A 23,875-nucleotide genomic window follows, 5' to 3' on the forward strand; every position below is an offset into this window, starting at 1 on the left:
TTGCCCGACGCTCCATGGCGGCTGGGCGGTGGTGGTGCGCGTGCCCGACGCCTTCCGTCTTCCCTTGGCCCTCACCCTAGTCGCACGCGCTGGACTCGCGTACTCTGCCCCCTCACGCGCCCTCGCCGCCCTCCTCTTCCCCCCGCCCCCGCGTCCAGTTTTTGTGCGCCGGTGCAGCAGGCATTGGGAACATCCGGGCACTTCCGTAGCAAAGCGGCCGTCCCAGGAGGCGCGCGTCGGCGGCGGCGGAGCTCCCCCATGGCCGAGGCGAGGAGGGGGGCGAGGCATTAAGGAGGAGCCCGCCCCCGGCAGGGTGGCTGTCCCTTCTCTCAGATTTCGGCTGCGGCGGCGCTCGTTTCTCTGCTCTGCCCTCCTCCCAGTCCCCGGCTCGGGCTCCGGCTCAGGAGATGCATCTCCACCAGGTCCTCACCGGGGCTGTCAATCCTGGGGACAACTGCTACTCCGTGGGCAGCGTCGGGGATGTCCCCTTCACGGTGAGCTGCGGCTGCGGCACGCGCGGAGGGGCGGGGGGTGGGGTGGGGGAGGCTAGGGCGGCCTCCTCCCCCACCCCGCACCCCAAGCTGGGCTGGGCGCAGACCCGGAGCGCCGCGGGGCACCGGCTCGGAGCGAGCTGGCGAGGGAGGGAGGCAGGGAGTGGAGTCCCGCCCGGCCCTGCGGAGGTGTGTGTGGGAAATACTCCCGGGGAGAGGGAGGAGGTGGAGGAGGACCACCGCAGCAGGACTGGACCAGAAGCTTCCTGACCCCGGGCCGTCCCTCGAGCCGGGGCAAGGGGCTGCTGCCGATGCCGTTGCTGCCGTTGCTGCCATCGCAGCCGCTGCCGGCGGTCGGGGCGGCGCCTCCCTCCCCCTTCCTCCTCCTCTCCCCCAGGGCATCAGTTTTGCTCCCCAAGGTGTGGGAGGGGAGGGTGTGTGAGAAACATTCTCCTGCCCACACCAGTGTGCACAGAGGTGCTGTAGGTAGATGCGGCTCTTCGCGGTTCGTTTATGCCGGGGGAGGGGAGGCAGGCGGGAGGGCGGTGCAGTCCATCCGCCGGCTGTAATTAAGCGCTCCCTATGGGCCATGTAAAGATTCGGCCTGGGTTCGAATCTTGGCCCTGACTTGGCCACCTGTGCGAGCTTGGCCACGGTCCTTCACGGCTATGGGCCCGCCTCCTCCACTATGATATGATATGTGATCTCTCCCATGTCTCTCCAAGCCTATCTGGGGCCCTCTGCCTCCCTTGAGATGTACAGAACTTTAATTATTAACTAAGGGATTAAAAACAAGCACCTACCCACGCTATGTACCCAAATGATTGAGGGGAAAAGAACATTGTCTTCAAGAACTCTTTCCCTCCCTCCTTCTCTCTCTCTCTCTCTCTCTCTCTCTCCCCCCCCTCCCTCCCTCCCTCTCTCCCTCTCCCCTTCCCCCCTTCCCTCCCTCTCCCTCTCCCCCTCCCCCTCCCCTTCCCCCTCCCTCTCCCTCTCCCCCTCCCCCCTCTTTCCCTCCCTCCCATCTATCTCCCCCCAACCCTTTCAGTCTCTGTGTGTCTCTTGCTCTCTCTCCCTCCCTCCCCCTTTCCTTCCTTCCTTTTTTTTTGGGGGGGGGCATTGCTTCAAAATTGGATGAAACCACTTAGATTCAGGGTGTCCTAAAAGTCTTGGTGCAATTTTAAGCCACTAAAGCTTATAGTCATAGATGGAAGCTAACAAAGCTTAAAACTGCACCAAGACTTTGGGACGGGCACCCTGTATTTTCTTTTGATTTAAAGATGCTACTTCTTGGATTAGGGCACAATAGGTGTATATTGTATGACAGTGGCATTATTTGAAAGTGTATCGGCCTATTGTGTACCTTATACTTCTTGAAATCTATTTAAAATCAATAGAATCATACTTTTTAAAAGCAGCATTATACTGCTATCCAATGAATTGTAAGAATAGGTTATTGGTTGTATAACATAGTCACATGAAACCATAAGGTCGCTTTTACCAGTAGTCTAATTTAAATCTGATTAACATAAGAGAATAGTTGACTTGCATTTTGTGGTAAATCTTTATTTATTTATTTACCAAATATCCATTATGAATTTGAATAAAATTGGAAATAACAGTGATTCTCTTCTGGCAGAGGGAAGCACTCTTTGATCTGGTGGTAGCTTTCAAACCGGATGTATGTAAAAACTGCAGAATCATTATGTGATACTGTTTTCATAGGATTGCATCTAGGTTTTTAAAGTTAGATAAAGCATTTTTCAAAAGTTTGTGTATATTTTGGCCATCTTTAATATTTTTTAGTTAGACTGAATTAGAAAAAATAATTATGAAAACTATATATACATGACTACTATTTATTTAGAAGATAGCTCTCATCATCAGTAACTTCACCCTTCACCTGTTTAGGGAGGCTTTGTACAGAAAATGCACATGTGTCTTAAGATTTATATATAATATTGTTAAGGTTTCTGTATATAGTGCTAAATAGATAGTCTTAAGACCATCAGGTGTCAGAGATGACTTGAGAAAGGAATTATTCCCAAACACATTGGAAGGGGCAGGCATCCCCCATCAATATGCAAGGCATGATAAACAATTATTACTGTATAATTAATTCTACCATTCTGGAATGCTTTTTCACTATCACAGTATTAATGACCAAGAAAGCAAAAAATAATGGTAATAGCAATAATACCTAACATTTATATCATGCTTTTGTGACTCATAACAACACTTGGAGGTAGATTCTATTATTATTCCTATTTTTCAGATGAGGAAACTGAGACAGATAGAAATTATGTCACTTGCTCAGGGTCACACAGCTAGTAAGTATCTGAGGCTAGATTTGAACTAGGTCTATCCACTGTGCCACTTAGCTGCCTCAAAGAAATGGGTGGTAAACTGACGTTTGACTTTTGGGTTGGCTCACAACCCAATTCTTGTACTCCTCTTTTCATATTGGATCTGTTGTACATGCCTGCCATTTTCATTTCTCCACCGATTTTAATGGGAGACCAAAGGAAAGAGAATTGAGGACAACCCCATAGAACATAAACTCCTTGATGGCAGGGAGTATGTCATTTTCTGTGACCTTACTATGTGGTGGCACAGTGGCTTGAGTATAGTAGGTGCTTAATAAGAATTAAATTAACAAATAACCCTGGGATTTAGAGTTCTCATTTTTAATTTACAACTATTAATTACAAATAAAACTCCAATCCCTTTTCTTCCCATGATTGCTGTTAATAGTGAACTTACTCAAGAAGACTGGTCTTGTGACTTGAAGTGTCATGTGTTAGGACTGAAGCAGCATGACTGTGGCTTGAGTTGTAGTTCTGAATGGAAAGCTTCCAATGTCTTACTTGCTGTTCTTTCTGTTTTAGTGTCATTTAATTGAGTTAGATCAGTTTTCTCAGCTTCCAGAAAGTTCTTTCATATTCAGTTTGAGCCTGTTTCATGGCAGCATAACAATTCAAGCAACATACTTTTATCTACAACTCTCTTTGAAAAAAAAATTGGCTATTTTCATGGATCCTGGGTCCAGTTGTACTACTTCTTGTTATTTCGTTGTTAGTCAGCATCCCTTTTGTTTCTGCCTTGTTCATGCCCTGTTGGTAGGATCATAGATGCAGAATTGCAACGGAATTTGCAGATCATCTAGGCCTATCTTCTCATTTTACAGATGAGGAAACTGAGGCATAGAGGTTAAGTGACTAAGTTCTGATAAGTAAGTATAAGCCAAAATTCAAGCCCAGGTTTGACTACAAATCCACAATCTTTTACATGATACCCTGCCGCCTTTTTTGATTACAGTCTTTCCTTTCTATATTTCTGTTCTCCCCATTGTCTTACTCATGGTCAGCAATAATTTATAGCTGACAGACTACTTTCTGATTTTTTTCTCCTTCATTTCAGTTTTCATCAAAACCAAAACTGTATCTTATGTTGATTTTTAACTGGCCTAGGCCACAGTCTCACCTAGAATACCCATTTTATTCTCAAGAGGTTCCTTTTTCTCTTTTGATCGTTATGATCTCAGAATACTAAGGAAAGGAGTGTTAAGTTAAGGAAACTTAGAGGAGGTCATGGGCTGCTAGGTGGTGCAGTGGATAGTACACTGAACTGTGAATCAGGAAGACTCCTCTTCATGAATTCAAATTCCTGGCACGTAACCATATAAATGCATATTCCTCCCTTCCTTTCTCTTAATCTAGTCTTGACACCAAGTCCAGTCGATTCTCTGCAGTTTTATTTAGGTTTGCCTCCCTTCCTACTTTTCTGTTTACTATTCTTCAACATAATTTCTAGAATTGTCCTGAAACATTTTTACTTCCATGAGAAACATATGTTTTCCTAATTAATTAATTAATTCTGCCTACCTTCAATGTCTTCTGACTTATTCTCCATCAGTTTTTGTTAATCACTTTTTCCAAGATCTGACTCAAAATTTATTCCTTCCAGGGGGCATCCTGATTCACTCTACAGCTTTTCTTTCAGCATTTATCAATTTACTTTCCACTCTAATAAAATCTCGAACTCTTGAGTTCTATTTTGGACCTTAAATATGTGTTTTTGGAAATTTGGGCAAATAACTGGATTGCAGCCTACTTTTAAATTATACAAAATAAGTTTTAGTAAGCAAAACTTACACAAAATAAGTTTATTAAGCAAATGAATGAAATTATATGATATGTGTTTAATTCACTGAAGAGAATGAGCTATATTTTTAAGCATCCAACCCAGTCACCAATGCTTACTTTGCCTATCACTCTGCTAGGCATTTTGAGGGATGTCTAAGGTATTCTTCCTCTTATCAAAGGACTTAAAGTCTTGTTAAGGAGAAAAAGACTTAACGTGGAACAACAACAGCATATAAGACTACATCGATTAGGTTGAAGTTTACAGGTGAAGGAAAACAATGACAGCTTGCTGTTAGACAGGGCAATTAGAGGATTTAAAGGATGGATACAATTTGTGTAGTGAAAAGGAGACAACATTCTAGGTTAGGCATGAGGCAAGAATGAGCATAGCCTACTCATGGAACAGTGATGAGACAGACTGAACTAGTTTGTTAGAATGTATATGGTAGGACTAGCGGGATATAAGGTTGATAGGTCTGGTGAATCCGGATTACATAGAGTCTTGAACTCTAGACTTAAGTTTGTACCTGATTTGATAGGGAATAAGGAATTATTGATGAATTTGAACAGAAGAATGACATGCTATTAACTTGTAAGGATGCATTAATAGTAGTGGGGTGACTTGGGGTGGGAGGAAGATAGAGCCAGAGTGACCAGCTTGGAAACTGTTGTTTGCTGAATTGTTTGCTGTCAAGCAATGACAGTGCATTTCTTTTTTGGGGCGGGGGGGGGGGGATGGACATATCGATTGGATATTTACTGAATGAATCTATATGGGCATGAAGCACATATTTAGATAGGATAATACATCATTACTGTTTCCCACAGTTTCAAACCCTAGACACACACATTTGATATTTTATTAAGTATCAGTCCTGAACTTACCTACTTTTGTCAAGGCCATGGCCATCCTTCCTTCCTGGCATGGAGTAAATAGAACACTGGGCCTGAGTTCAAATGTGGCTTTAAACATTTGCTAGCTGTGTGATCTTGGGCAAGTCACTTAACCTCTATCTGCCTCAGTTTCTTCAACTGTAGAATAGGGCCAATAGCACCTGCCTTCCAGTATTGTGAGAATCAACTGAGATAATGTTTAGTTTTTAGTAGTGCAATGTAATTTAGTAGTGCAAAGTAGTTTAGTAATTAGTAGTGCAATGCCTGGCACATAGTAGGCACTATATAAATGTTAGTTATCTTTATTTTTATTCAAGTTTATAACTTTGATATCATCATTGACTCCTTACTTTCCTCATTCTGTGTATCCAATTAATTGCTAAATCTTATCATTTATACCTTTGCATTGCTTTCCCTTTTATACTTATATAGCTACCCTAGTTCAGGCTCTCATCAGTTCTTACGTGAACTATTATAGTAGCCTCCTAATTGTTCTTCTGCCTCAATTCCCTCCCTTACACCAATCCATCTTCCGCATAGTTGCTAAAGTGATTTTCCGTAAGTATAGGTCTGACAAAGTCTTTTTCCACACTCAGTAAAGTCTAATGGCTTCATATTAGCTCTAGGATTAAATATCACTTTTCCTGTTTGGTATATAAATTCCTTTATATCTTAGTCTCCACCTACCTTTCTTCCCTTATTTGTACATTGTTCCCTTTGGTGAACATTAGGGTTCCAATTAAGCTACCCTTCTTGCTGTTCTTGCACATGACACCTCCATCTCTCATCTTAGTGTCTTTGCATTGGTTGTCATTCATGCCTACTCCCTCCTCATATATGTATCTTAGCAGCCATGGTTTCTTTTGAACAAACCTCATCTCAAACACTGTTCTACATGGAAGTCTTTTCTGTCCTATTTTGTCCTTCCTCCCTAGTTGCCTTCACTGCCCAAATTATCTTGTGTCTGTTTATTTGAATATATCTGTATTTTTACAGGGTGAATTCTCTGGCTAGTTTGAAAGCTTGAGAGCAGGGATTCTTGTTTTTGTCTTGATATTCTCAGTGTTAAACATAGTGCTCAGTATATAATAGGTGTTTAATTCTCCAGGATTGATTGATTGATCCATGATAAGGCCCCTTATAAACTTCTTCTTCTTCTTCTTCTTCTTTTTTTGGTGAGGCAGTTGGGGTTAAGTGACTTGCCCAGGGTTACACAGCTAGTAAGTCAAGTGTCTGAGGCCGCATTTGAACTCAGGTCCTCCTGAATCCAGGGCCAATGCTCTATCCACTGTGCCACCTAGCTGCGCCCCCCACCCCCCCAATAAACTTCTGGCTACATTATCAGCCCAGTTTTAGTTTAGTTACTGTGTGTTTCTGGAATCAACAAAACTACTTATCTTCAAAGGAATGATTCAGGTTTTACTAGTTCAGAATGACTTTTCCTCTATTTAGTCTAAATTAGGGAAATTTTACTATATGGAACTTTGTACTTGTGATAGAGGATAGAGAGCTAGAAGGGACCCTAGAGATAATTTTTTTTTTTAACAGCTGTCTCGTTGTGTTATTGCTGAATGAATGATGTGCCCTCAGATTATTAGTTTATCAAGGGCAAAAGTTATGCCTTTTTTCTTTTGTTTGCATAAACTGAATGCGTCTAAAGCCTTTGTCACTTAACCTTTTATTTTGCTTGAAAGGAGCTGTTTAATTTCTGTACACAACCTAATTTGTATGCTGTGAAAGGAAGAACAGAGACCATTGGTAAGTGAAGGGGTAGCAGAGTAGAAGGAAGATTTGCTTAAGATGGAGAATTAAAAATGTTTGTATGCTGAGAGTGAGGACCACTCTGTGTAAGACTTGGCCTAGGTATGCATGTAAGAATGGGGAAGTGGGAAGCTAGGGCCTCTGAAAACAATTACTGTCATCAGCATATCAACATGCAGTTGTCCTGGTAGCAACCAGCATGACGTCATGAAAAGCAAGTCATATTATACCAACTTAATTCCCTTCTATGAAAGAGAGTATAAGGCAGTATTGAAAAGGAGTTCATCTTGATGTTATCCTTGACTCTTCACAGCCTCCCACACCCTGCCTATCTAAGCCAGGGGACAGGAAACTCTGGCCATCTACTAAATCTGTCTCACCACTTGTTTTTGCTTGGCCTACAAGCGAAATATTTTTAGCTTTACATTAGTTTTTACATTTTTAAATGGTTGAAAAAAAATCTCATGATGTGAAAATTATATGAAACTTACATTTCATTGTTCATAAATAAAGTTTTATTGGAGTACAGCCACACTCATTTGTTTGTGTATTGTTGATGAGTGCCTTTGTGCTGATTCGTTGGTAAAGTTAAGCATTGCAATAGAGGCCACATATGGTGCTCTCATGGCTTTGGCTTTACATTGCTGGTGCTTAGCATGCTATAAATTGCTGTGACACAGTTGTAATTCAACAGTGTTTCTGGTACCATGCATATTGCCCTACTGTGACGTTTTGTATTTTTCTATGACCAGTGTATGTATACCTATCATTTTAAAAAGAAAAGAGAAAAGTAGACTTCAGATGTCATACTTTTAAGGCACAGTGGAATGTGGATTATTTTATCTAATTAGATGGCAAACCATTGTATTTATTATGTAATGACACCATAGCTGCATTAAAAAGGATACAATATATGTTGACCATAACAGATCATCACAGTCTTCTTAATCCACAGGAAAGCAATGATCAGAAAAATTAGAAAATATAGAACTGTCTCATTATAGTAGAATTTCTTGACAAAAAATGAAAGATGCAAATGAGACTGCAACCAAAGTAAGTTTGAATCGACTCATTTGTTAACTCAGCTAGGGAAGCCATTTACCAAATGGTGAATTAATTAAATTGTGTTTGATTGCAGCAGCCAAAGAAATGTGTCCAGAGAAAAAAAACTTTTTTAAGACTACTAGCCTTTTGCCTCAATTAAAATCATATATAGATTGAATTCTGGATTAAAAATTGTGGATTGGGGGCAGCTAGGTGGCGCAGTGGATAAAGCAAAAGCACAGGCTCTGGATTCAGGAGTACCTGAGTTCAAATGCGGCCTCAGACACTTGACACTTACTAGCTGTGTGACCCTGGGCAACTCACTTAACCCCCACTGCCCCGAAAAAAAAATTGTGGATTAAATTCATATTGTAGGTATTTGGCAGTACCTATCTATGAGGAAAAGACATTTTCAAAGATAAAATACATAAAATCTCACTATAGATCAGCATTAACAGATGAAAAATTTGCACTTGATTTTACTTTGAGCCCAGTTAAGCGAAATGTTATCCTCTCCACAGAACTCCATTCTTTTTTTTTTTTTAAAGTGAGGCAGTTGGGGTTAAGTGACTTGCCCAGGGTCACACAGCTAGTAAGTTAAGTGTCTGAGGCCAGATTTGAACTCACATACTCCTGACTCCAGGGCTGGTGCTCTGTCTACTGTGCCACCTAGCTGCCCCAAGAATTCCATTCTTAGTAGACCTTTGTTACAAAAAATTATACTCAATTATGAATATATTTTGAATTTAATACGAATTTTGCAAAAATTTATTTTCTTTCTCTCATAAATTCCTAAATAATATCCTTAATTTTGTCTCTTGGCACACCGAGCCTAAATTGTTTACTATCTGACCCCTTACAGAAAAGGTTTGTTTGACCCCCTAATCTAAGCCATTGCCAGATGTCTTTTCTACAGCCTCTGCCTGTTCTTGATAACTTAGCATGGCAGGACCTTAAGTTAGATCCTCTTCATCTCTTGTTTGAACTATTGTACTACCTTCCTACTATACCTGGCACAATGTGTGGCACATAGTAGGGTCTTAATAAAGTCTTGTTGATTGAGATGTAGTGTTACTTAGTTTGATCATTTGCTAAATCTTGTTGAGCCTTTCACCATAAACCTCTTGACTTGGTCACTTCTCTCCACTCACATGGCCACCACCTTTCTTCAGGCCCTCATTACCTCTTTACCTGGACTATGCAATAACCTCATTGATCTCCCTGCTTCAGATCTCTTTTTTCTACAATCCAACATCTGTATGGCTGTTGAATTGCTATTTGTAAGGCATAGGTCTAAGCATGTCATTCCCCATTTCAAGAATAAAATATAAACCACTCTAGGCCTTTAAAGCCCTTCATAATTTGGCTCTAACCTAGATTTCTAGACTGATTCTACATTCCTTTCTTTCATATAGTCTGTACTCCAGTCAAACTGGTCTCTCCTTGCTGTTCTCCCTATCTGGCATTCCATTTCTGTGCTTTTATACAGTCTGTCCTGCATCTCTGGGATATATTCTCTTCACTTTGGCCCTTTTGAGTCCCTCTTTTCCTTCAGCCTGAGTACTGCCTACTAGATTATGGCACTTTTATGATCTCTCCAGATTTAGTGTCCTTTCTCCTTGCCCCTAAATTACTTTGTCTATATTTTGTATTTAACTTGTTTTTGGAAATGCGTTTTTTTTCTTCCTGTTGGATATGAGCTCCTTGGGGGAGCGAATATTTTGTTTTTGATTTCAGTGCCTCACATAGTGCCTTCTGGTGTTAGATAAGTGATTCAAATAATAAATGAATTCTGTTTTTGTTTTAGCAAGTTATTTCTATGGAATCTGCAAGATTTGCCTAGTTTTTGAGATTTTTTTTGTATTCATATTTTGGGTCCTCACTTTATCACATATTGGAGCTAGGATCTGGATCAGGAACAAATTACCTCTCACCATTTCTGTGCTCTGTTTATACTAGGAATATACTTCATGGAACCTTGGAATTCTACAGACTACTTGTCTACATTAGTGCTTCTAAAACTTTATCATCATGTTATAAAAACAGTGGTGAAGTGGGGGCAGAAATTTTAGATTGATTAGCATCATCTTCCATATAATCAGAATAAGGAATTAACCTAGTGCTGCAATTTGAAGGACACTAAAAAAAGTATCTAAAATATCTTCCTTCATTGAGATTTGATTGTATGGAACCCACAACTGGAGATTTTATTCTTTAGGTTCTTTACCCTTCAGTTCTCTTTCAAAAATGTGCCTGTCTCCAGGAAAGGAGACCTTATTAAATGAATTTACACTAAGGTATTAGCAATTTGCTAGATTCTTTCCAAGTTGACCAGAATGACCCTGGAAAGATAAGAACTCTGGGGGCCCTTGGAAGAGAGCACAGAATTCTATTACTTCATAATTTGGCCCAGGGTAGAATTTTTCCTGAGGCTGAATAACTGAACTCCACAATGGTGCTCTTCTAGAAGTCCAGCATTCTTTTTTGTGATCTCCTAACAATTCCTTTTAGGATCTTTGTGGTCTTTCCTCCAGTAGTAGAAAGGGCACTGGACAGGATCAGGAGAGTTAGAGTCTAGTCCCAAGGAGGGAGGTCATTTAGGTAGCCTCTAGCAAGATACTTGTGATGAACTCTCTTTGTGTTCTTTGGGCAAGAAACTTAGTCTTTCTTGGTTTTAATTTCCTCATCTGTAAAATGAAGGGGTTAAACTAGATGATCTCAGGGGTTCCTTCTGGTTCTGGTGGTCAATGATTCTCTTGAATGGGCATACAATTTTACTAGAGGTCATACCTTAATGATAATCTTAAAGTCCTTCATAATCTGTCCCCAAATTATCTTTCTAGACCTTATCATACACTACTCCTCTTCCTGCATTCTGCAGGCTTTGTTAAACTGCCTTTCCTGCTGTCCCTCACACACCCCATTTCGTATCTGTGCTTGGAATGTACTTCCTTGCTGTCTCTGCTTCTTAGAATTCCCTACTTCCTTTAAGACATATCTAGAGCATTACTGTTTTTTTTTTAACATTACTTTAAAATAGTTTATCTGTTTTAGTATTATGAATTTGACAGGTATCACTAAAGGAACATTACCAGGGTTAAGTGATTTGTCCAGGGTCACATAACTAGTAAGTATCTGAGACTAGGTTTGAACTCAGGAAGTTGACTTTCTGACTTCAGGCCTGTTCCACTCCACCATGTAGCTGCCCTAAATAATGGTATTTGGTAATGATATTTTGACTTTCTATACTAATGTTGTAATTACTTTCCTTTGTAATCCTATGTATTATATTTTATATATTTAAAAACATTATTCTGAAAAGTCTATAGGTTTAACCAGACTTCGAGTGATCCATGACACACAAAAATAACCATTGTCTTGGGTGTAATAACTTAATCCTGGGCTTATATTATTTATCTTTTAATAGCTATGAATTGGTTATGGAATTGAGAGTGTGGGCATTAAGATGACAAAAATGGGTGGGTTTGCTGAGTTGACTGCTAGAGACAAAACATTCATCAAAAACAAAATGAAGTTATAGTTCAGCAATGTACACATTGGGACAAAACTAAACTGTAGTCAGTTCCTGATTAATGGAGGTCAGCATTGGCCTCGGGAACACCAACATTTTTTTTTTGAAATGCAGTCTGCTACTTGTTCTTTTGTTTAAGCAACAGTCGTTAAAACTGTTTGGTACTGGCTAAGAAATAGAGTGGTGGATCAGTGGAATAGTTTAGGCACAGGAGACACAGTAAATGACTATAGTAATCTACTGTTTGTTAAACCCAAAGTCTTTAGTTTCTGGGATTAGAACTCACTATTTGACAAACACTGCTGGGAAAACTGGAAGATAGTATGGCAGAAACTAGGCATAGACCAACATCGTACACCATATACCAAAATAAGGTCAAAATGGGTACATGATTTAGCCATAAAGGGTGATACCATAGGTAAATTAGGAGAGGAAGGAAGAGTTTACCTCTCAGATCTATGGAGAAGAAAACAATTTATGACCAAATAAGAGAGAATATTATGAAATGCAAAATGGATGATTTTGATTACATTAAATTAAAAAGTTTTTACACAAACGGAAGCAATACAGCCAAGATTAGAAGGAAAGCAGAAAGCTGGGAAACAATTTTTAAAGCCAGTGTTTTTGATAAAGGCCTCATTTCTAAAACATATAGGGAACTAAATAAAATTTATAAGAATGCAAGTCATTCTGCAATTGAGAAATGGTCAAAGGATATGAACAGGCATTTTTCAGATGAAGAAATCAAAGCTATCTATTGCCACATGAAAAAAAATGCTCTAAATCACTACTGATTAGAGAAATGCAAATTAAAACAACTCTGACGTACCACCTCACATGTCAGATTTCAGAAAAACCTGGAAAAACTTAAGTAGACTGATGCCGAGTGAAACAAGCAGAACCAGGAGAACATTGTACACAGAAAAAGCAACATTGTATGATGATCAACTGTGATAGACTTAGATCTTCTCAGCAATACAATGATCTAAGACATTTCCAAAGGACTCATGGTGGAAAATGCTCTCCACATCCAAGAAAAGGAACTGTGGAATCTGAATGCAGATTTAACCATATTGTTTCTACTTTTGTTTTTGTTTTTTGAGGTTTTTCTCTTTTGTTCTGGTTCTTTTTTTTTTATAACATGACTAGTGCAGAAATATGTTGAATGTGATTGTACACATATAACCTATATTAGATTATTTTCTGTCTTGGGGAGAGAAGGGAAGAAGGGAAAAAATTTGGAACTCAATCTTATAAAAAGAAATGTTGAAAACTATCTTTACATGTAACTGGAAAAAATACTCTTGATTGGAAAAAAACCCTAAAACCCAAACCAAAAAATCCAAAATAAACAAAAAAGAAAGCATATTAAAATATTTTAGGTACTGTGTTGTTTTAATACTGTTTATGACAGCTGCCTTTGTAGTGGCAATGGGGTCTGTATGTGAGAGCAGGAATTGATTGATTGTTTTGGCTAGACTTCCCATGAGGCCCACTATGATGTCCTTTTGTTGCTGACCTGGTTTAGACTGCTTTAAAGAGATATATTTGCACAATAAAAACACTTAGAGATTTAGGAAACTAGAACTCTTCTCATTTAAATAAAATAATGATATTTTTTAAAAAAAATAGCTTATCCTATAAGGAAAGGGAAGACCCTCAGTTATTTGGCCAAATTGCTTTTATTTACTTCAATAGATATACTCTTTGTTACCTTACTAAATTTAATGGACAACTAGACTTAAGTACTTACCATGTGCAAAGCACTGAGCTAAGTACTAGGGATACTAAACCCAACCATCCTTCCTCTCCCCCTCCAAAAAACCAAGAGTCTCTGCTCTTGGGGTGCTCACAGCCTGGAGAGTGGGGGTAGTGTGAGTAGAGAATACGAAAATAGCTACATATAGCTATATAAAAGGTATATATAAACAATCTTTATACAGGGTAAACTGGAGATAATCTCAGAGGGAAGGCACTAAGAAGAGTAAGGATGACTGGAAAATGTTTCTTGCAGAAGGTGGCACTTCAGCTGAGATTTGAATGAACCCAAGAAAACTAGAGAGCATTCTCACAACACCATATGCTGGAAATCACATTCAAATCATCCAAAACAGTTTTACCATCCCCAAATGGCTAAAATGACCATGGTGGATTAGCTAACTAAACACATTTAGATCCGGTTATCAGATCTATACAATTAAGTAATTCACATACTTAGGTGTTTTGGAGTATGTATGTTCATTACAAATTCAAGGAGTCATTCATATTTTTTTTTTTAAGTAGTCATTCATATTAAGTGTTTCTAATGACACACACTCTTAGAGAAGGTCTATCCGCCTGGATAACTAATGAGGCTTTCTGAGTCTGGTCAGGGGAAGCAAAAAAGGATCCTCTTTCTTTAGATAAGAGGACATTCTCTTGATGTTATCACCATTCTGACTTTGGGAAATTAAGTACATTCTTTACTCCCGATGTGGCCCCAATTCAGGAGAGATGTAAGAATACCAGACCAAGAACATGGTTGCAACATTAATTCCTAATTTTCATAATACAGTGGAGTCCTTGGCTGAGAAACCTTCCACTGTATCCATCTATTTATTCCTCTGTCTAATCTGGTTTTTGTCTTTATATCCCTGGTATCTTTCACATAGTAGCCGTTTAATGTGCTGATAGAATAATATTTTTTAATAAGAATAATTTATGCACTCATCGAGGGGATTCTTAATTGAAGGTTTTGGTAGGGAACCGGTGGCATTTTACAAATGATATTCCATAGTAGAATATAGCTTTACTATCATAGTTAACTAAAACTTTTGAATATAAGATTCCATTGTGTTTATTGTTTATTGACTATAAAAAAGTATTTAATTCAGTAAAGCCAAATATTGACTCAAAGGCCCTCCTCCAACAAGTTTATTATGCAGGATTCCTTTAAAGATACCAGCGATAACCGTGTTCTGGATGACCCTCTGATTGTTAACATCAGTTCACATATAAAATAGGGAGACATTCTCAGCAAAGATCACTATAAAGGAGATTCCCCAGGAAGATCAGATTGAAGAGAGATTGTTGTATAGCTGGCGAAATTTTCTGTTTATGTTTTCAGATTGATTACCTCATTCTTGGGAATGTTATCAGAATTCTGATGTCCAGTATTAGGGATGTAATAGTCCTGCATTAAACATTTTTTTTCTTAAAATTTCTAAAAATTCTGACCTTAAATACTAAAACAAAATAGACAAACTACAAACATTTCCATATGCAAAGAAAGAACACAAAAGGAGGATTATGTAGAAAACTGAATCTTTATTCTATACTGCTTGTTTAATTTTTAAAAAAGTACATAATATATTGATTGCTCCTTTCAAAACTGTCCTTTTCTATGTTTTCTTCTGAACTACCTCCTGTACTTTGCATTCTTTTTTTGCAATTATGTAAAACATTACCATATTAGTCAAATGTATAAGAAAACTAGAATAAAAGAAAAAAATAAAGTAAAAAATAGCATGCTTCAGCCTGTGTTCAGTCAATATCAGTTCTTTCTTTAGAGGTGGATAGTTGGGATTATTTTGGATCATTGTTTTGCTGAGAGTAGTCAAGCCACTCACAGTTCTTCATCAACAATATTGCTGTCCCTGTGCTCCTGGTTCTGCTCACTTCACTATGTATCAATTTATATAAGTCTTTCCAGGCCTTTCTGAAATCATCCTGCTTGTCATTTCTTATAGCACAATAATATTCCATCACCATCATATACCACAGCTTGTTTAGCCATTTTCCAATTGATGGGCATTCCTTTGATTTCCAATTCTTAGCCACCACAAAAAGAGCTGTTATAAATATTTTTGTACAAATAGATTTTTTTTCTTTTCCGGGGATGTCTTTGGGATATAAACTTAGAAGTGGTATTGCTTGATCAAAGGGTAACTGTTCTTTTTTTAAAATAATAAACATTTCTATTTATAGTTTTGAGTTCCAATTTTTATCCCTCCTTCCCTTCCTCCTCTCTCTACTCCCTGAGGCAGTAAGCAATCAGATATGGGTTATACATGTATGATTATGTAAAACATGTTTTTAGTATGTTTCATCAATATTCCTTTGGGATTGTCTTGAATCATTGTACTGCTGAGAATAGTTGTCATTCACAGTTCTTCATCAAACAATATTGCTGTCTCTGTGCACAACGTTCTCTTGGTTTGCTCACTTCACTATACATAAGTTCACACAAGTCTTTCCAGGTCTTTCTGAAATCATCCTGCTTGTAATTTCTTATAGCACAATAATATCCCATCACCATCTTTTTCTCTTTTTGGGGATGGGTAACTGCATTCTTTAAAAAAGTTTCAGTGACTCTTAGTTTTTCTCTTCTTTTCTTTTTATCACCAACACTACTCTCCTTCAGGTCTCAGCAAAAAAATAGAAAGGAAAAAAACACACCTTGTAACAACAAATAAACAGAGTCAAGCAAAACAAATTCATGTAGTATCTGTCTGAAAATCTTAAGTCTCCTAAAATACAGGAGTTGAATAACATTCTTTTTTGTCATGTAGAGATGTAGTTAATGATTTGATCAGTTTTTAAGTCCCTCAAAGTTGTTTTTCTTTACACTGTTGTCATTGTATAAATTGTACTCCTGCTTCATCTCACCTCATTGGCATAATTTCCTGCTTCTCCAAATTCCCTGAAGTGATCTCTAATCATTTCTTAACAGTGCATTTACATATATATGCCACAGTTTATTCAACCATTCCCCAACTGATAGACACCCCTTGGATCATTGGACTGCTGAGAATAGTTAAGTCATTCACAGTCCTTCATCAAACAATATTGTTGTTCATTTTTTAAAATCCCCCTTTGGGATTAGAAAGTTTACTTTGTTTGTAACTGTTCTCTCCCCTGTAATATATTCCCTCTGAATCCTACCTCCCTATCCCTGCCTTTATCATTGAGTTTCATGTATTTCTATGCTAAATTCTCTGTGTGTTTAACCTTCTTCTGTCCAGTTCAGATTAAGTATGAGGTTTGTCTGATGTCTGCACTCCTTACCTCTTTCTCAATGTTTGTTTATTTTTCTCATGTGCCCCTCATTATGAGAATAGCAAGTCCTATACCATTTTCCTCCTTTTTATATGAGTATTTCCTTTTATCCTCCCTTTTCTTTTCCCCCTTAAAACTTCCAGAACAGAATTAGTTTACTTCTAGGACCTCTGTTTTTCTTATTTAGCTTTATCAATACCCTTTGAAGACATTAAGGTTTGGAATGGATACGTTTCTTCTAGTATTAGACTATTAGAATGTTAGATTAGAATTAGAATCATTCAGCCCCTTCCAGTTGCTCAAATAAATTTACCTTTCTAGGTTTCTCTTCAGTTGTGGTTTTGTACTTGGGGGTTGGGGGAGGGAATAGGCATTTATATAGTGCCTACTATGTGCCAGGCACTGTTTTATACGTATTACTTGTTATGGGGGAAATGGGTGGTGGTTTAGGAGAGGGGTAGGATTAGGGATTGGGGTTCTTAGGAATTCCTCTTTAAAGAATTACACCCTCTTGCACACAAAATCAATTAGAATAAAATAATAGTTTAGGGTGCTAGGGAAAAGAAACGAAGAGAGAAATCCTTGGACTTCTCATGGGGAGAAGGCATAGCACAGAGGCATGGCTCTGAGATACCAATCTCCTCGAGCAGGAGACTGGCAGATACTTTTATAGAGGACTGATGGGGGTGATCATCTGACTGTGGAAAGTTCCCTTATTGGAGGAGGACCATCTCCCACTGGTGGTAGCTGGGGGAGTTGGATGAGGGGTGGCTACGGATCTCTCAAGCCATCTCTCTCCTTCTCACACCACAAAGACAGCCACACCAAATCTTATCTCCCCAGGGGTGAGGGAGACTGGAATGAAGGGTGGTGGTCCTGGAGCTAGCTCAGTCCCGATCCCGGTGCCACTTATCTCTTTAGGTGTGTCTGTCCTTTGGTTTCGTTTCTCAAGGAGAAGGTTCTTTGATGTACCCTAGAGAGCTTCTGGGATATGCTAGCTAGGCCCATAACAGTCAGCAAATCAGTAAGCCTTTATTAAGCATCTACCACTCACCAGGCCTGTGATAAGCCCTGGGGATACAAGCAGGCAAAACCAAAAACATCTCTCCCCAAATACCAAGTCTTTGTTCTTAAGTATTATTTATTAATCTCTTTGTGCCAGGGCCAGAAGGCCTCTGCTGTGCTTTTGGGTGAAATGATTGTTCCTCCTTGGTCTCTACCTGAAACATATGTATTCTTTCATTGACCTCTATCTCCCTGGATTAGAACCCCTTGAAACTTTGAGGTTCAGAGAGCTGGATCTTTAGGGAGCTCTAAGACATCTCAGGACAGAGTACTAATAACCTGGCCCTATAACGCCCATGACTGAGCTCTCTCCTGTGACTTGGACTTCATAATCTCCAGAAATGCATCATTCTGCAAGCTGAAATGAATGAACACTTCCTCAGCACCCTGAGCCTGTGATTGGAGGGGTGGAGATGGTGGTCATTGTTGAACTCCCTCATCCTTCACTATTTAAGAAGGGCACCCAGGGAATTTTTCTCATCATTTTCTCTACCTGACTGCTTTCCTGGATTTCATGATCTCCAGAAACTCATTCTTCTGCAAGTAAAATCAACTCTGAAGCTCCCCTCCTCAGATCATTTGCCATTCTGGCTGCAGGACTTCATCATGCCCCCATGTCCAGTCACCTCCCTGCTACCTCTTGCTTTTAAGTTACTTTTAAAAATTGTCTTCCCCTCATGCTTTTCTTTGTATCCTCACTGGTAGCACAGTGCCTGATACACAGTAAGTGCTTAATAAATGTTTATTGACTGACTCGGACTCAGTGGCAGCTTTCCAGCTTGTTTGTATTAGTGTAGGTGCTGGATTTTCAGGCAGTTCCCTTTCCTACTACAACTGAGCTCTCAGCATTATGAAATTCTGGGAGAGATGAGGTTACTTACTATAGTTTTTAACTGGATTTATTGCTCATTACTCGATCTGGTGTGATTTTTTTTTTTTCGGGGGAGTTTTGCTTTAGTAAGTATGGGTGAAGTGAGTTGCTTATCTCTGTTCAGGCAGCCATCTTGGCCAAATTCAGTGGTCTTATTGTATTCCTATCGTATTGTATTCAGTAGTCTTATTGTAACCCTGGTTAGAGCACACTTGGCATGCTATGTTCAGTCCTGGGCACCACATTTTAGGAATGTCATTGACAAACTGAGAAGTATTCAGAGGATGATGAACAGAATGGTGAAGAAGCCATGTTATGTGGGAATGTACCAGTTGAAGAAACTTTGGATTGTTTAACTTGAACAAAAGTCTTAAGGTCTTTGCAGGGTGGCGGGTTGGGGGTGGGGATAGGGGGGCGGGCCCTGTGAAGGGCATAAGGTAGAGAGGGAGTGGAAAAAGACATGATACTTGCCTTCCAAATTTCTGAGGGTCTGTCTTGTACAACAGAGATTAGATTTGTTCTACTTGGCCCAAAGAAAGTAATAATACGGAAAGGGTATTGTGGAGGGGGATTTAGATGTGACTGGGGGAAAAAAAGCACTAAAAAATTAGACATAGTCATTAATACTATCCAGTTCCATGGAGGAAGGAGAATTGGTTTTCCCCTCAGGAAAGGTTTATATGCAATGGCTGGAAGACCTTTTTTTTAACCTATAAAAATGGATCCTAATACTTGAAAAGGTTGGAGACTGTTGGTAGAATGGGTTTGGCTTTTTTTCTTCCTTGAGTTCTAGCTCACTGGTGCTGTTGGTGGTGTTGGAAGAGCTAAAAGGACAAAGAGGAGTCAGAATCATCTTCTAGGCTTGTAGTTGAGAGTTTAACCTGATCTGATTTAGTAGGTCATGTTGGGCCTCTTTGACTAGAACAAGGCCTTTCTTTAAGGCTCTTGGTTAACGTAACTTTTACTGGGATTTTTAATCAAATGAATTTTTTTCCCCCTTTAAATTTCATAAACTTCATGATTTTCTTTAGTAGTAACTTCAGAAACCACAGGCCTGAGCGATCTTTAGACTTTGACCCTGCTTCAAACTCCTTTAAAACAAGGAAAAAGATGATGTAACTCACCGTTTTTATTTAGCTGTAAGAAAAGACACAGAAGAAGATTGTTCTGTGCTGTGTATTTCTGTTTCCATCATTGGCACCTTAAGATTTTAAAAGTTTTAATAAACAGAAAACTAATATTTTCAGGAAATGGACGGGAAGAGTAATTATAGTGTTGTCAAAATTGAAATATTACAAAAAGAAAATTAGGTGGGAATACTATGATTGTTCAGAAGTGCACTCAAGGATCAGTGTATTCTGTTAGATATTAAAATCCCTAATTTAATGTAGAAACATAACATTGTTATTGTAATTAACAGTCTGCCAGTTTGAAGATATTTATGACTTTAGAGATGTTTTTGTTAAAAAATTTTTTTACACAGTAGAATAAGGTTTTTTTGTATTTTGTTTTGTTTTTGTGGGGCAGTGAGAGTTAAGTGACTTGCTCAATAGCTAGTAAATGTCAAGTGTCTGAGGTCGGATTTGAACTCAGGACTTCCTGAATCCAGGGCCTGTGCTTTATCCACTGCACCACCTACCTGCCCCAAGTAGAATAAGTTTTTGAGGACAGTCACTGGTTTTGTATTTTACATGTCTCCAGCACCTGGTACAGTATTGGGTTATGAACTTGATATTCTGAAATTTTTGCTGAGGTTAAAGAATCAGGAGCATCATGGGTTTTTTTTTTTTTAGGTTACAACAATTGGCAAAATTAATATATTGAAATTATATTTTTGAAACATTTCTAAAGGGGAACACTTGGGAGGCATAAGTATTTATTAAGCACCTACCAGGTGCCTCCCACTCTGCTAGGTACTTTATAAATATCTTTGATCATGTGGAAATTTATTTTGATTTGGGGACCCTACCTTTGGGCTGAGATTAGAAAGCCTTAGGCCCTCAGGGTCTCTTCTGTGTGGGAGGGGCTGGTGCCCCTCCCCCTCTGCTTCAGCTGAGCCAAAAAGCCCTGTGGGCTGTACAAGATGCCAGGTCAGACAGCTGGGGAGAAAAAAAGCCCCCAGCTCCCTCCGACCTGAGCTGAGCTATCTTGTGCTGAGGCACATGAGGCTGGAGTGCACCCCCCCCCCCCCCCCCCCCCCCCCCCCCCCCGCGCCACAGTGCTGGCTGGAGGATTAGCTTGGTCTGTGGGGGTACAGGAAGCCCCGAGATTTGAGTGGAGAGAAGAAAAGGTATATATACACCTGGGAGTTAGACAGCAGGGGCGGACAAGGAGGGACGAGAGAGGCTGAGAAGAGGTTCGGAAGGTCCAGACAAGGCAGAGGCTGACGAGATTAGAAAGGTTGGAGTGCAGCAGACTAGAGACGGGGCTACAAGGACACGGGAGAAGATGAGAAGGACTAGGAACAGGGAAAAGAGAGGCCGAAGGGCAGACTGACGAAGCAGACAGATAGAAGGTTGGTGAGAGAGAAACACGGGTTCAGCGGTGGCACTAAGGAGAGGAAAGTTAGAAGCAGGGGGTTTTACAAAGTGAAAGGTACAGGCGGAGTTAGTGAAAGTAGCTGAGCAAGTGAAAATACTGTGAGACAGAGGTGGCTAAGGCCCTTATTGTATTAAAAAAGTTCAAAGTGCAGCAGGTGGGAAAGAGACAGTGGAAAGAGACCGCAGGAAAGCAGTCAGGTTGTACATTTTATTTCCTTGTATTCTTAATTTTAAATAGTATCTCATAAATAAACTCTGCTTTGATTATTTAGTTAAGAGGCTTCTTAATATTTTGCTTATCAAATTTGGGAGTGGAGCAGTGTGGTGGAACTTTATAAATGACCCATATTAAATTAGCAGCAGTCAGATAGCCAGTTAGTCAAAAGTCCCCACATTAGTCCTCCAGTCAGCTTTAGCCCCTCAAATCAGGCAAATCATTTAAAATATTTTCACAATCCTCACAACCATGTGAGGTAGGTGCTATTATTCTCATTTTACAGTTGAGGAAACAGAGTCAAACAGTGGTCAAGTGATTCACCTAAGATAATACAGCTTTTCTGAGGCTAGATTCGAACTCACTTCTTACCCATTGTAGGCCCAGAACTCTACCCAATGTTCTACCTATCCACCTTGGGCCACCTCATCCTTGCAACCCACCTAATCAGGTGTCCTTACTTCCTACTTTTTTTGAGAAAATCAATGTTATCTTATATGACTTCCATCTTCTCCTCTCAGAACTTTGGACCCAAAACTTCTTTATGTCTTCACGTGGTCTATTCCTTTGCTCTAGTTTTTGAGAAAATGGCAGCCCTCCTTCTTCCCCCTTCACTGACAGACTACCAAAAAGAGCAGTTCATACTCCATTGCCTACATTGCCTTCCCACTTACTTAGTGATCTTTAAAATTGTTTTATTGTGAATTTAAAAATATCAGCAACCATGAATAGAGCAATATAAAAAGAAGACTATTGTGTGTAAAACTTTTTTTTTTTTGCCTTTTTCTCCACTTTATTTCATACTCCTACCACACCACCACAATAATGACTTCTTCTTAATTTAAACTAAAAACCATTAGGGGTTCTGGAAAGGTGTGTGTGTGTGTGTGTGTGTGTGTATACTGGGGGGAGAGGGGAAGGGAATGGTGTCACAGCCTGAGGTGTTTGGGGGGAGGGGAGGAGACAAGTCTTGACAGGGTTCTTGAAGTTACTGGCTGCCTGAAGCTGCAGTTGATAGGCCATAGGGTGGATCTTGAAGCCATATAGCCTGGGCACAAATTGCTTGGCAGGCCGTTTGGGCCTGTACTCAGGATGCACCATGAAGAGCATGTGGAGAAAGCCAGTGCCAAAGTAAGCACCATCTGTGTGGTGGTGCCTGGACAACTTAGGGGTATAAACATCCATGCACTTGGGGCAGTACAGCTTCACCATGGCCTCACCTGGTATTTCTGACAGTCCAATGGGCAACATGGGCTGGTTTTCACAATATACACGGGGACAATAGCCAAAGTCTCCCTGCTGGTATTTTTCCAACATCTGGGTGATGCCACGGTTTGTGAGGATGTAGCGGGCATGAATCAATCCATACAGCGTCTCGGCTGCCTGCTCGATCAGGTCCCTCTGGTTGGGGTTGTCCTCTACCTTCTTATCAGGTTCCAAGTCGAGGATCATGTCTAGTGCCTGCCTGTAGTAGGGCACCTGTTCATTGAGCCCTGTGAGGTTGAACTTGTCTTGGATATAGTCTTCATCCACCTCACAGAAGAATTCATTGCCATGAAGCCCACAGAGCCATGAGATCCATGATACTTCCTTTGAGCTACTCATCTTTATGGCAGTGGGCTGGGGCTGGGGAGGAAGAGGGAGAAGTTGCTCCCAGGGGCTGCGGTGGTGGCAGCAGCAGCGAAGGCTACAGACCTGACCGCGGCAGGCCTAAAACCTTTAACTTATGTTATATATACTTTTTGGGGGGGGGGGGGCAGGGCAATGAGGGTTAAGTGACTTGCCCAGGGTCACATAGCTAGTAAGTGTGTCAAGTGTCCGAGACCAGATTTGAACTCAGGTCCTCCTGAATTCAGGGCCAGTGCTTTATCCACTGCACCACCCAGCTGCCCCCTATATATACTTTTTTTTTTTTTTTGCAGGGCAATGAGGGTTAAGTGACTTGCCCAGGGTCACACAACTAGTAAGTGTCAAGTGTCTGAGGCTGGATTTGAACTCAGGTACTCCTGAATCCAGGGCCGGTGTTTTACCACTGCGCCATCTAGCTGCCCCCCCTATATATACTTTTAAAAAATACTAATGGATATATCTTCTTATTGATTTGAAAGTTCCCTCTGATGATGTGAATCATAGCCCATCTGTGCCTGCTCATCCTATACAACTCTTGTCTGTATTCTTCCAAAAGTTCATTATAGACGGGCCATTCAACATTCTAGAAGCACTTTTTGGTTTCTTTGGACATTGTGAAGATATCAATAACAAAACTTTCCTGCTTTCTTAT

At 40.0% G+C, this 23,875-nt stretch overlaps 2 protein-coding genes across 4 annotated transcripts in view; one reads left to right on the plus strand and one right to left on the minus strand.

The window, feature by feature from the left end:
- Window positions 1–257: 257 nt before the first annotated feature.
- The window catches only part of DMXL2 (Dmx like 2), a 161,489-nt gene continuing 137,871 nt past the window's right edge, over window positions 258–23,875 (plus strand). For all 3 annotated transcript variants that reach the window (XM_043990151.1, XM_043990152.1, XM_043990153.1), the window contains exon 1: window positions 258–494. In XM_043990151.1, coding sequence (XP_043846086.1) covers window positions 408–494 — 87 coding nt within the window. In that variant the 5' untranslated portion in view covers window positions 258–407. The remainder of the gene's footprint in view (window positions 495–23,875) is intronic.
- LOC122741611 (casein kinase II subunit beta-like) lies at window positions 7,574–23,199 on the minus strand. Its single transcript, XM_043985260.1, has 2 exons — window positions 22,560–23,199; window positions 7,574–7,689 (listed from the first exon to the last, which is right to left on the minus strand). The coding sequence occupies exons 1-2, from the start codon at window positions 23,197–23,199 to the stop codon at window positions 7,574–7,576; spliced, it is 756 nt and encodes a 251-aa protein (XP_043841195.1).

Source organism: Dromiciops gliroides, chromosome 2 (genome assembly GCF_019393635.1).
Source record: "Dromiciops gliroides isolate mDroGli1 chromosome 2, mDroGli1.pri, whole genome shotgun sequence".
Classification (NCBI taxonomy): Eukaryota; Metazoa; Chordata; class Mammalia; order Microbiotheria; family Microbiotheriidae; genus Dromiciops; species Dromiciops gliroides.